This window comes from Humulus lupulus, chromosome 9 (assembly GCF_963169125.1).
Source record: "Humulus lupulus chromosome 9, drHumLupu1.1, whole genome shotgun sequence".
In the NCBI taxonomy this organism is placed as follows: Eukaryota; Viridiplantae; Streptophyta; class Magnoliopsida; order Rosales; family Cannabaceae; genus Humulus; species Humulus lupulus.
In genome coordinates, this window is record NC_084801.1 from 175,794,005 (window position 1) to 175,806,832 (window position 12,828).

The window sequence follows — 12,828 nt, forward strand, 5'->3', positions numbered from 1 at the left end:
ATTTGATAATAATTAACTAATTAAGAATATATTTTAAAAATGGGTGTTATATTTATTTATTTTTGTTAAATTCCTATTTTATTCTTATAAATTAGAATTTTTTTTAATAAAATATAATTTCGGGTACGAACTTATAAGTAAATATTGGTGATATAATTGCTACAAACTAGAAATGGGAGAGGATCAAAGTTGTGAAGATTGAGACCAAGTCTTATTTTACCCAATAACGAATGTGGCAATGGAATAAAATTACCAAAACAATTGCTATTCTGGCATTGTCAGTACTCAGTAGTCAATATTCACACATGTAACAAACAAACAAAAGAGAAAAGGTAAACTGAACCCTACCCAAGGACTTTTCTACTATGGTTACTTTGACTTCTTAATATTTCTTTCTAGCTACTACCTCCTACTACTACTAAAGATCACTATTTATATATTGATTTTTGTCACGTTAAAAGGACTTAAGGATATGTGTCTTAATCAAATTTTGGCTAAAAAAAACACATTAAAACAATCTTGGGTACTTAGTCCTTGACACGTGGCAAGATACAATTGGACCTCATCGATGACATTTCTAATGAGGCTGCTATGCTATTTAGACACATTTATCGATGAAATATCTGTGAGATTATAAAAAAGGACAAGTCCACATTATACAGCTTTAATCCAAAACAAATAAATAAATTAAAATTGAACAACGCAGAAAAGGAAAAAAGGAAAAAGAACTCCCTCTAGAAACCTAGAGTCCCATTCCCAGGGGCCCATTTCCCACGCCAGGCCCAATCATAACACCTAGCTGACGTAACGTTAAGCGGCCTGTGGGCCCCATTTTTTTGTCCCCCGGGATTCGTGACGATGAAAGAATCTAGGCCCACTCGGGCCCACATTGCCACCTCCCCCTACTCGATAGCCTTATGCTTCTTCTTCATCTTTACATCTGGACCGTCCGATCAAATCAATCAAATGCCACTTAATAACAAAAACTACACTCACTTTAACTCTTTCTCTCTCTCTGTCAGTGTCAGAAAGGAAAACTAGTTTTTTTTTTTTTTTTCCATGGTTGCTGATTTTCCGGGTCCTGAGAAAGTGTGAGAAAATTTTCGCGCGCTAGAGGGAAAATCCAGGAGAAGACGACGAGGAGTCCACTACTCACAGCCACTCTGATCTTTGGCTCAGACGAAGTGTTTCTTTTTCTCTTTCTTGGAAGAGCGACAATTCTTTTCTTTGCTTATAATCTACGTTGGTTTCGAGTGGATTTTTAATTTTGCTTGTTTTCTTTACTAAGAAATCAAATCATTTTGGGGGAGTTGATACGTTTCGGATCTGTATCGGTTGATAAGGTACGAATTCTAATATTTTGATGTGATTCTTGGCTACTGCTGCATTTTCTTCTTGGGGTAGTCATTTGTTTGGATTGCTGTAAAAAAAAATTAAAAAAAGAGGAAAATGATTTTGTGTCGTTACTTCGGTTGAAAGTTTCAGTGAAGGGAAGAAGATGGTGAAGCAATTTTTTGCTTGTGAAATGTGAGAGTTTTGTTGATTAGAAACTATTAAAGTTTTTTATTCTTCTTTTCTATGATGTTTCGATGGTAATTAAATTAGCTTAGATCTAAGCTTTTGAGAAGATTTTGAACTTGATTCTTATGCATAATTAAGTTCCAAATCTTGGGTGGTCAATGGAAATGTGAAATATATCCCATTGGATTTTTTTATTATTATTATTCTTTAGAACAATGCGAGCATTATTAGGATACTTGGATAAATATTTTTCCCTTCTTTTATTATTTTTTCCTTCTCTAATTCACTTGAAACAATAGTGGATCCTATCATCAATGAAATGGTAATGGTGCATTGATCTTGCAACAATTGTTCGGTTGTTGATTTTTTTCGAAACGATTTGATTTGATATGTTTTCGATTGCTGTGGAGACACTTACCTGTGTGAATCTTCTTTTCAAATTCAGGGTCGCAAAACTTTCAGCGAGAATTCTTGTCTCACAATGCCCTGGGAGCTAATATGTGCTCGTGAAGGATTAAAGCTACGGTACAATCTAGTTTCAACTCAGCTGATACTCTTTTAGATCCCGTTGCTGATATGGGAGTTAGCATTGAGCTGAAAAGCAGTTCTAAACTTCCGAATATTACAAAGCCAGCGCAGGAGAGGGTGTTCTTACCCCCTTTAAATAGAATTCCAAAGTCTGAAGGCAGGTTGAAAGCAAAAAATCATGTTGATTCAACACGCAGTAATATGCGTTGGGAATTAGCAAGAGATACAGCAAAATCTTCCGGGAGTCAGTATAGCCAAAGGAACAAGGGGAAGTTAGTTGGAGATGGTGAGCTTGTCAAGCATATGTCGAACTTGCCAGTTTATCTCCAGCGTGTTGAGAAGGGAGAAAACTACCCAGAAAAGGTTTTGAATGTTGGAGTTCTTGATTGGACTCGGCTAGAACAATGGAAGCATGGAAATAGTAATGTCTTAGAAAAAGGCAGTACTAGTACATCATGCAGTAGCAGTTATTTGACACAGAAAAGGAACATTGGATCATCTAGGTCTTCTAGCTTAGTTCATGCCGAGAGACTCTCCGAGCAACATCCTTCACTTTGTTCTAGTCTTGTCTCGTCTCATGAGGATGGCCCGTCTCAAGATGTCAAAATCCTTGTCCGGAATACTGCACGCTTCCAGGACCTTGAAACTTCATCAAAGAACACCATTGCTGCGCGGAAAAATGTTTCACAAAGCTTTAAGTCATTTGAAAGACATCACTCAAGTGCAATGGTTGAAAGAGAGAAGATAAAAGATGAAGACTGGAAGAACACACCAGACATTGGACGAGGGTCAGGCAAATATAAAAGTTTTGGGACCTCACACCATCCCAAGGAAAGTTTAAGCTCCTGGGAGGGTAGATCTAAGAAGACCATTGATTTGTCACACGAATCAGATAGCTTGAGAACAAATACAGATAAGAAATCTGTTTCAGAAATTGAAGCTATGTCAACTAAATTGGGAAGTTATGATGTCTCAGCTAAGTCCAAGGAAAGTAAGAGTTCTGGCAGTTTGGGAACCAAAATCAGGGCACAGGGTCTGCAACAGGTTGATACTGATAAAGTTAATCAGCGTGTTTCTGAGAAAGGAAATAGTATTGTTCTTCTGCTACCTAAAGAGTCACCCCAAAAAGGATATCGAGAAGTATTCCAGCTCTCACAGCGTAGAAAGTCTTTTGATCAAAATTTGACTGGATTAAGTAAGAATAGTTTATCAGAAGATTCTGTTTCTACCAACAAGATAAACTCTTCAAAACTTTTTCCTGATATTCCACACTCGTGCCCACTAGCTTCTTCTGTTGAAACAAACACCATCTCGGACAGGATTCGAAACGGTATGACTAGTGACTACAGTGCAGAGCTTTCATCTGCCGTATCTCACACCCTCTCATGCCCAGAAAAGACAGAAGATCTTCATTATAAGGATAAATATGTAACTAAGAATCAGTCAGATGTGAGGGCTACAAATTCAAGTGCTCTGGATCGGGATCCAATTGCAACTTTAAATCAAGAAGCTAGTGAGCTGACGGCTAGCAACAGTAGAAACCCATCTCCTCATCGTCGATTTAGCTTCAGCTTAGGTCGGATGGGAAGAAGCTTAAGTTTTAAGGAAGGCTCAACAGCTTCAAGTCCACAGTTGAGTTCTAAGCATGTGACTGTCAAGTCTGGTCCGTTGACTGCTAATGCATCTGATTGTGGGGATAATCCAAATAAAGATAAAGTAAAAGGTCATAACAGAGCCAGGTCCAGCCCTTTAAGAAGGTTACTAGACCCATTACTGAAGCACAGAGAAGAAAATCCACCCCATCCTTCTGAATCTGGTTTACTGCCAAAAGGGAGCTTTAGTTCTTTTAGCGGGCCCGTTTACTCATTTCCAAATGAGAAGGTTGAGGAATGTCAGGTTCAGGCTCTTTTGCAGCTGATAATCAATAATGGGATTCCTTTGTTCAGGTTTGTGGTCAACAACAACAGCAACATTCTTGCTGCAACAATAAAAAATCGCACATCTAGCAAGGATGACTCAGGCAGTAACTTCACATTTTATATGGTTAATGAAATTAAGAAGAAAAGTGGTGGATGGATAAGCCAAGGAAGTAAAATGAAATATGTTTACAATGTTGTTGGTCAGATGAAGGTTTCCACATCTGATTTCTCTTGTACGAGTGAACCGGACAACGATGAGTACATGTTGAGAGAGTCTGTTCTATTTGGTGTTGAACGAAAACAGGTAGATCAAGGATCACCTAAGTTCATACCAAATAGGGAGCTTGCTGCAGCTGTCGTCAAGGTCTCCAGAAAACATATTAGCCATGAACATCAGACTGACAAAGAATCAATGGAGAAGGGCTGTGATAAGTGTTCCCCTCAGAACCAATCCTCTTTGAAAGTAGGAGAAAATGAACACCTGAACCATGTTACAGTAATACTGCCAGGTGGTGTTCATAGCATGCCAAACAAAGGAGAACCATCACCACTGGTTCATCGATGGAAATCTGGTGGGTCGTGTGATTGTGGAGGTTGGGATGTTGGTTGCAAACTCCAAGTTCTCTCTGATGAAAAAAACTCTCCCAAGGGTCTATTCTCAGATTGCCTTGAACTACATGTAGAGGTACTGCTTTATTGTTAAACCAAGCACTTGCCTACATTCCAACTCTCTTTTTAATATAGTTTAGTTTATTCATATGTTGGTTTTGCACTAAATGCAGGGAGGAGGGCAACAACAAAATAGTCCAACTCTCAGTTTGATGCCTTCCAAAGATGGAATCTACTCAGTTGAATACAATACATCAATCACTCGCTTACAGGCATTCTTCATTTGTGTAGCAGTTTTGTGCAGTCAAAAAGTGCCTGATCTGTCAACAGTAACTACCGTCCCTGAACTTTCGAAGGTCTTTGATCAGTCAGATATGAGTGATAAAAATGGATACCAAGTGAAATTGCCATTGCCAACAAAATATGCTCCGACACCACCACTCTCTCCTGTTGGGAGGGTTTAGTTTCTTTGCGAGAAAGATTGCCCTGTTCGCCATGTCGGGTCGTCAACGGTCTTCCAATGCATGTTAGAGTGGGATAAACTACGTCGTACATGTATCATGGTCAACCTCAAAGGTCGTTGTATGTACGGACATGGTTGGGATGTTTGTGGAATATATCTTATAACCAAAGTACCTTTTGTGTATGACCATAGTAATTGTCAGTTGGTTGTACTGCAGAGCAGTTGTATTGTGTAAAGGAAATAAACTCGTCTACTATATACAACTCGTAAAATTTGATCTCCATTTCGTGCGTATGAAAAATGAGTTGGAGTGGTGGACCTTCTGCATCTTTTTCTTTCAACAAGGGAAAACAGGCATCACCTGATAGGAATAAGGGCCCTCTGGTTAGGTTTCCTTATTCTAGGAGAAATAAAAGAAATTAATTATTAAATAGTATATATAAGTGGTTTATTGTATATGCAATAGGAATAAAAGAAATGTCCGGACTAGAGGGAAGGCTATATATATATACTACTTAGATCAGTAGGGAGGACATAGAGATATTGAGAATGTAATTTGATGGAGCTTTGCTCTTGAGGAGAGTTCCAGGGCTCTCGAATGCCTTGGGTGTGGGTGTAATCTCAATCATCACCCCAATTGTGACGGTGAACTTGACAATTAAATTTTTTGGCCAATTTGGCTCAAGAATAAGATCACAAAGAGTTCTTTATATTTTTCATACCATAATTTGACTAAAGAATACAATGAAAGAGTTCTTTATCTCTACTCTATGGCACATTGTACCGAAACTCATTGCTGCAAGCATTGAAAACTACAAACTTCACAAGTCAATAGGTGAAGCATGGTGAATAGAGATAAACCATTGACCATCAATCCTCTCGAACACGTTTGTCACAAACTGTCCCCCCCAACTGCTACCTTTTGTCTTAACCAATTCCACGCAGTTGACATATCCCATATCACCTCTAACATGAACTTTAATATCTTTTAGCTCAATAAACAGAGGAAATTCATAGTTTGCCCATACATATTCCCAACTAGTCATTACATCATCATAACCAGATATTCCCCTCGGACCTGGGTGCACACAACAAACCTCATCACCTTTTGCCCAAAGGGTTTGCATCCTAGCAAGATCGCCACATCTGAATGCATCGTAAAATCGAGCATTTGCAGCCAGTACGGCAGTATTGCTGTCCTCTTGGAGAAGTTTGAGGCTGTCCCTAATTCTTGCTGCTTTGGCATAGTTCTCCTCAGCAATGGCAATATTCAGATCCCGCTCCAAAGTTTCGAGGTCAAGTATGAGGCTCTCACCACTTGAGCTGCCTTCTACATCCTCCCCTTTAACTTGGCATGGTCTCAACGAAAGGAGACGTGAATTCTGAATCAAGATTGCTGCACTGAAGATTATAGAATTAGAAGTGTTCAAAATTGGAATATTATTATAAAAAGATGCAGGGAAATAAATGCACAAGGAACTTGTGATGCAATCAACATTATGGTAAAACTTACTAAAAACACAGACCGCGTAAGTATAGAATGACAAGCAAAAAGACTTACTGGAACTTCCATTTCGCATATCGAGATGACAACAACCAGGAAAAAGCTGGAATTTTTGCCTTCTTTTAGAATACTCGGCAACTGCATAACTGGATTGCTTCGGAAAAGTTGATGAAAGATGAGCAAGCTTCTTAAAACTCTTAATGCCTAAACGAGGCATAGTAGTAAGCTCCATAGAAAAGACATTTCCCTAGAGATAAATGTCAAAGTAAAACCAAATAAGCACTAGTTGCAATTGAAAAGTGCATAAAGGACCATGTTTTGTTCATGTATCTTGCAAATCGATATGAGTTTGAGAAAAACTTAAAGTCTGCAACCCCATTTAATATTTATCCACGCACACACATTCATCCAGCATGAAAAGCTATAAGTTTGGAAATGAAAAATAAAACCCATCTTCCAAATTCAACAGAATAACTTACCAATGTCGTATTCGATTTCAACAAATGATCAAGCAAGAACATGCGTGATTCTAATTTAAACATGTTGGAAAATCACCAACACAGACTCCAAACAAACAAGACTAGCACAGAAACAATACTGTCAAAACAGACGGCAGAACAGGAAGCAACAATTGTCAAAACAACCAAAACGGATGACAAATCAATACAAGATCCTTATTCCGGTTCAAGGCCCAAGTCTAGTCTTCCTCTTGAGAATCTTTTACTATCAGAAACACCAAAACAATCACTAATATTCGACTGATTTACACCATGAGACTACAATTTTTCAAAACTCTGCAAGAACACCTTCAAGAACCACTTTATACTTTCTTGATCACACAAATACTTTTCTCTCTGCTGACAAGCTACAAATCTCTCTAAACTATTTCAACCTTAAGAACTTATCAACGTGATCTTACAAGAATGTCAGATCAACCCATATTTATAATGCAACAAATGAACAAACTTTCTAATTATAGAAGGTGTAAAACAGGCTCAACTAAATTTCCGAATAAGGAAAGTTTCTTAAAGATTATATCCACACAACAAATAGATACTGCTCAACTTAATTGAAAGGCCAAGAAAAAAAATTAACTTCAGCATTGTAATAAGCATTACCAAATTGGCAGATTTCTACACAAAATGTAGGTAAATCGTTTGACGAACAATTACACAAACTAGCGTGATCATATAAGCCGAAAGGGATTAATTTTGAAAGCTGGTTATGGGTTTCGAGCACACTCGAAAATGCGCTAGAAAAAGCAGAACTCACCTTGCAACAGAAGCTAGATCCATGAAGCGCCATGCTCAACGTCACCAATTGAGCAGCTCCGATTTAGACAACAAAATTAGGGTTAGGAATTAGGATCAGGGTTTAATCTTATATTGGGATTTAGGACTTTGCAGAATCAAGGTCTTCACAGGAAAGTCAGTGGCTTATCTTCAGTCGGAGAAAATGATTGGAAAGTTTGATAAAGCGGTCTGATTGGGCTGGGCTTCTTTCCATTAATGGGCCGGACTACATTAGTGGACATGGGCTTGTTCACCATACGAAAACTACAAAATAGTGATAATGTGATCAGCATGTCACATATTTTTTTGTTTTATACCAATTTTGTCTGATGTGATTTACTTAAATAAATTAATGTAAAATTATTTTTATAGTTCAATTTTGATGGAGATAAACTTAAATAATTAATGAATAATTTAGAATTAATTTAAATAATAAAAAAATTGTTTTATTTAAAATGGAGTTATGAGAGATAATTTTACATTGATTTATAGTGATTAGTTTTGATATAAATTAACATACAAAATTTTTTAAGTATAAAGCTATTAAAGCAAATCATAAGGAAATAAGGGAGTAAAGTTGCATAATATTTTAATTAATTTATTTATTTATTAAAAAAATAGTATAAAATATGAATATGACCAGGGACGAGCCCAGTTGGGTTGGGTCCAGTAAAAAAAACACATTAGAAATGTATATTAGGTATTTTTAATTTATTCTTCATTTAATAAATATTAATAAAAAAACACTTATAAATAATTTTTATAACAATTAAGCCCCACAAAATGCATAAAATTTTTAAAAATAACTGTAATGTTTATTTGAAGTAGGTAATTATAAATTTTTTGTTTATTAATGTCAGTGTTAAGTCTGTATTGAACAAAAAATTTGGGTATCACCAACTAATATGATTGGTATGAATAATATTTGAATGTATTTATGTATAAGATTGGTGATTAAATTGTACCCTCCAATTTTCAATACATATTATTAATATTAGTGAAAACGAAACATGTTTTTCCAAGATATACTTGAAAATAGAGATTAACTAGCAAAATCACTTAAACATGGTTAATATATATGATTTGGAGAAATTGGTAAAAATAGACTCCATTTTTTTTAAGTGATTTTGCACTTTGGATAATTTTTTGCAAAATAATTATCGTCTAAAATTCAACTAATTGTCTAAATTTTTCAACCAGTTGTCTAAAAAATTTGACCGACGACCGACTGTTTGAATTTTTCTACTACCTATCTAAATTTTTGACTGACGGTCTAAATTATGAGATATTATTTTGTAAAGAATTATTAAAACTAAGAATATAAAATGTCTTTAAAAAAGGGAAATCTACAAAAATATACTAAAAGTTAAAAAAAATCTTAAAAATACGGTGCATTACAAAAATACAGAATTTTTGGATAAAAACACGGAATGGTAAAAGCGTAAATACGGAGTGGCAAAATCATAAATAAAAACTATAAAATATAATTTTTTGTGATCAACATTTACAAACTAGTAAATTTCTGTTACAAACTTTTAAATATATGTTATATGTTTGTAAATAATATTTACAAAATCAGTTATAGAATTGTAGATTTTTTTTTGTAGATAAAACTTACAAACAAATTCGTAACTAAATTTTTTATTTTTGTAACAATAGTTTAAAAATATAGTTTTACAACTAAGAAATATATTTTTGTAACTAACATTTACGAAAATATTTTATAGTTAAGAATCATAAACAAAATATACATAAAAATATTATACTTTCCATATTGTTACAATATTGTACCAAAAAATTACATGAACCATCATATTTATGCTATACAACTTAAAAATATAAATTTAAGATATTTATTATTTATAAAACACTTTATTGAATATAGTGGTGAAATACAATATTTTTTTTAAACGAGTTTTACATTTTTGTAACAACAATTTACAAAACTAATTTCACAACTAAAAAATATATTTTTGTAACTCACATTTACATAAATATTTATAAATTTATTTAACATGATTATTACAAAGATTTACAAAAATATTTTTTTAAAAACTTGTTTTGAGACGAGAATATTGATCTCAACAATACATTAAAAACTTGCACCTAAAGCTCTATGTATATGTACATATATGAATAGTATCTATATTTACCTATATATATATATATATGCATAAATGATGTGTATATGTTAGAATATATGTATATGAATTTTGAACTGACAGAAATAAAAAGTGAAGGGAAAGGCTAATAATTTGAGACATCTGGCATATAGCTGTGGTAGAATTGAAGAATGTTGCATCAAAGATATTAACCACAAATGACAAAAAAAATTGGATAACTATAATAAAATAATTATTTCTAATTACCGTAAAAATAAAAATAAAATTAAATCACCGTGATATAAGTAATTTTTCCTTTAAAAAATAGGTCGTGGCCATATGACTTGTGCTCGAATTTGTGTATTGGGCCATTGGTGATTCAACAAAACTAAGATTGAGAGTGAAGAGATTTATGAAGCAAATATGGGCTGGGCTTAGATTTGGGTCACACTCTAGAAGAAATGTCTTTTTCATTCGAGAGAAAGAGAAGACATTTTAGTGTACATGTTTGAACGATGACACCCATATATTGTCAAGTTTCGAGAAGAAACTTCCTTGGCAGAACCCAATTTAAACACTTTATAATCCTTCCAAAACATTCCAATAGCTACCAAAAAAATATATATTGCAAGTTTGGATGGACATGTTCAATTTAGATTTTGTCAACTACAACATCAATTTCAAAACTTCAATTTTTGCTGGTCACACTCACATTGCTAGGGTTCTTAAAAACAATAATTCTAATCTATTTACGAGATAATATTCTTTTCCAGAAGAAAGTTTGAAATTTGAATTCATGTTTTAAATTAAGATAAAATAATTTTCTAGAGTAAAAGCTATCTTGCTTTTTAAGTTTTTTATATGTACGGATTTTGTTGGTCTTTTGTCAAACAACTTGCTAAAAAGAACAGCATTTATGGTAGGCCTTCTTATTAATCATATTGTATGAATTTTTAAATGTTGGTGTGCTATGGAGTCAAACCTTTTATAATAATTTGACCAAGTTGATCAACATTATAATCACTAATAACATGTAATTTCAACAATAATTTATTAAACTCATTTCAATTATTATTATGGGAGGAAATATATTATATATATGTATATTTTTTTAGGAAAAATATGTAATCTAAATAGCTAATTGTGATTGAAATATACGAGTTATTCAACTTAATTTGTAATATTGGTTCTAAGGGCAAGTCTAACTATGAGCACCAAAATGATTATAAATAAAATAACATATATTTATACTTAATATAAAATATAAAACAAAAAAATTATTCGTCTAGGTGAATAGTATCACATCAATAATAGCATGGCATTGTTCATCTTCACTATTTTGCTGTCTCATTTGTCGTTCTATTGGATTGTTATTTGGTGGAAAATCAACACTAAAAGGACATTTTGCTGCAATGATGGAAAAGTCCTTGTAAAATAAAATAAGGTTAGTATTTCACCATCTCACTATTTTTACTTTTCTTTGTTCAATAATGGTCTTTTTTTTGGCAAAGTTTTTCAATAATGGTTTACTCAAATGAAAATGACAATATAAATATATTTAAAAAAAATAGGCTTAGAAGCCAGAAGACGTGGGAAGAGATAGGTTTCTACCTTGGGGAATAAAACATACATAGTTTATTTAATTTATAAAAATGAAGTTAAAAATAAAATAAAGGACATTATTTCTTGGTATCAAACTGACTTGTAGTCAGTGCATAGTTGTATGTATAATGACTAGTCACTATAGTGTACCCCCATGTTATGTATAATTCTATATGTATGGGGAATTTGTCTTTGTGGTCCTAATTATGTATGTCTTGTTTCTTGAAAGTTTTGATCCATACAACTATACAAATTCAAGCTCAAAGAAAAAAAAAATATAGAATAATATACAAACACTGGAAAATTCTGCTATAGGGGCTTCACTTTAAACCTTATTGGTGGGGCTCTCAGTGTTCTTGACTCGTGAACAGTTTTTAGCGCAATTTTTTTATGACTGTGTATATTGTAGCTATTTAGAACATCCTGCAAATTTTCAGAAAACTCAAAATAGTTTACTGTACCGAAAATTAGGTTCAAACATGTTATTGCACGCGTAACTAATTTTTTTTATGCGCGTGAAAAGCAACATATTTAAACATAATTTTCGGTACTGTAAACTATTCAGAATTTTTTGAAAATTTGCAGGATGCTCTAAATAGCTAAAATATACACAGTCATAAAAAAATTGCGCCAAAAACTGTTCACGGGTCAAGAAACACTGAGAGCTTCACCAATAGGGCTTAAAGTAAAACCCCTATAAAAAAATTATCAACGTAAGAAAATTCTACTATAGAAGAATTGTCCATTAACATATATCACATGACTGAAATATATGCAAAATGATATATTAGTACATAAATTTATCAGCTAAGTTCTTATTGGTGCCGAATTTTATTAATTGGGTTATATTAATTAAAAAATTAATTATTTATAAATATTTGACATCTGACTCAATTTATTAAAGCAAAAAAAAACATATTTTTAATGTTAAACTGCGTTGAAAATAATTGAATCTCTTTTATATATATATATATCCTAGGTATATTTGTTTATTTGTTTATAATTTTAATAAAAAGTGCTTCATTAATTTTTTTTTAAATATATATATAATAGAATTAATTATAATTTTATAGTATATATAAATATTTATATCAATAATCTGTACATATATGATATCTAAATACAATATTGACATAGATTTATATTTACATGACTACGTGACAATAGAAATAAAATAATAATAGAAAAAGTCATAGTCTAGACAATAGTATAAATTAGGGGTGTTCTTGGTGCGGTTGATGCGGTTTTTCTCTAATTTTTTGGACCAAACCGCATATGCGGTTTGAAC

At 33.2% G+C, this 12,828-nt stretch overlaps 2 protein-coding genes across 2 annotated transcripts; one reads left to right on the top strand and one right to left on the bottom strand.

Annotated features, from left to right (window-relative positions):
- Positions 1 to 1,025: 1,025 nt before the first annotated feature.
- On the top strand, positions 1,026 to 5,323 carry LOC133801236 (uncharacterized). Its single transcript, XM_062239408.1, has 3 exons — positions 1,026 to 1,343; positions 1,967 to 4,653; positions 4,751 to 5,323. Exons 2-3 carry the CDS (start codon positions 2,098 to 2,100, stop codon positions 5,039 to 5,041), a joined length of 2,847 nt encoding a protein of 948 aa, XP_062095392.1. The 5' UTR covers positions 1,026 to 1,343; positions 1,967 to 2,097; the 3' UTR covers positions 5,042 to 5,323.
- A 398-nt stretch (positions 5,324 to 5,721) lies between these two features.
- On the bottom strand, positions 5,722 to 7,994 carry LOC133801237 (uncharacterized). The gene is made up of 3 exons (XM_062239410.1): positions 7,817 to 7,994; positions 6,602 to 6,791; positions 5,722 to 6,436 (listed from the first exon to the last, which is right to left on the bottom strand). The coding sequence occupies exons 1-3, from the start codon at positions 7,847 to 7,849 to the stop codon at positions 5,862 to 5,864; spliced, it is 798 nt and encodes a 265-aa protein (XP_062095394.1). The 5' UTR covers positions 7,850 to 7,994; the 3' UTR covers positions 5,722 to 5,861.
- Between the last annotated feature and the right edge of the window lie 4,834 nt (positions 7,995 to 12,828).

Bases quoted from the DNA above. Each gene is read 5' to 3' on its own strand.
- LOC133801237 (XM_062239410.1), bottom strand. From the start codon at position 7,849: ATGGCGCTTCATGGATCTAGCTTCTGTTGCAAG. The intron at 6,792-7,816 runs GTGAGTTCTGCT...ATTTATCTCTAG, and splicing joins GATCTAGCTTCTGTTGCAAG to GGAAATGTCTTTTCTATGGA. The intron at 6,437-6,601 runs GTAAGTCTTTTT...TCTTCAGTGCAG, and splicing joins TATGCGAAATGGAAGTTCCA to CAATCTTGATTCAGAATTCA.
- LOC133801236 (XM_062239408.1), top strand. From the start codon at position 2,098: ATGGGAGTTAGCATTGAGCTGAAAAGCAGTTCTAAACTTCCGAATATT. The intron at 4,654-4,750 runs GTACTGCTTTAT...CACTAAATGCAG, and splicing joins GCCTTGAACTACATGTAGAG to GGAGGAGGGCAACAACAAAA.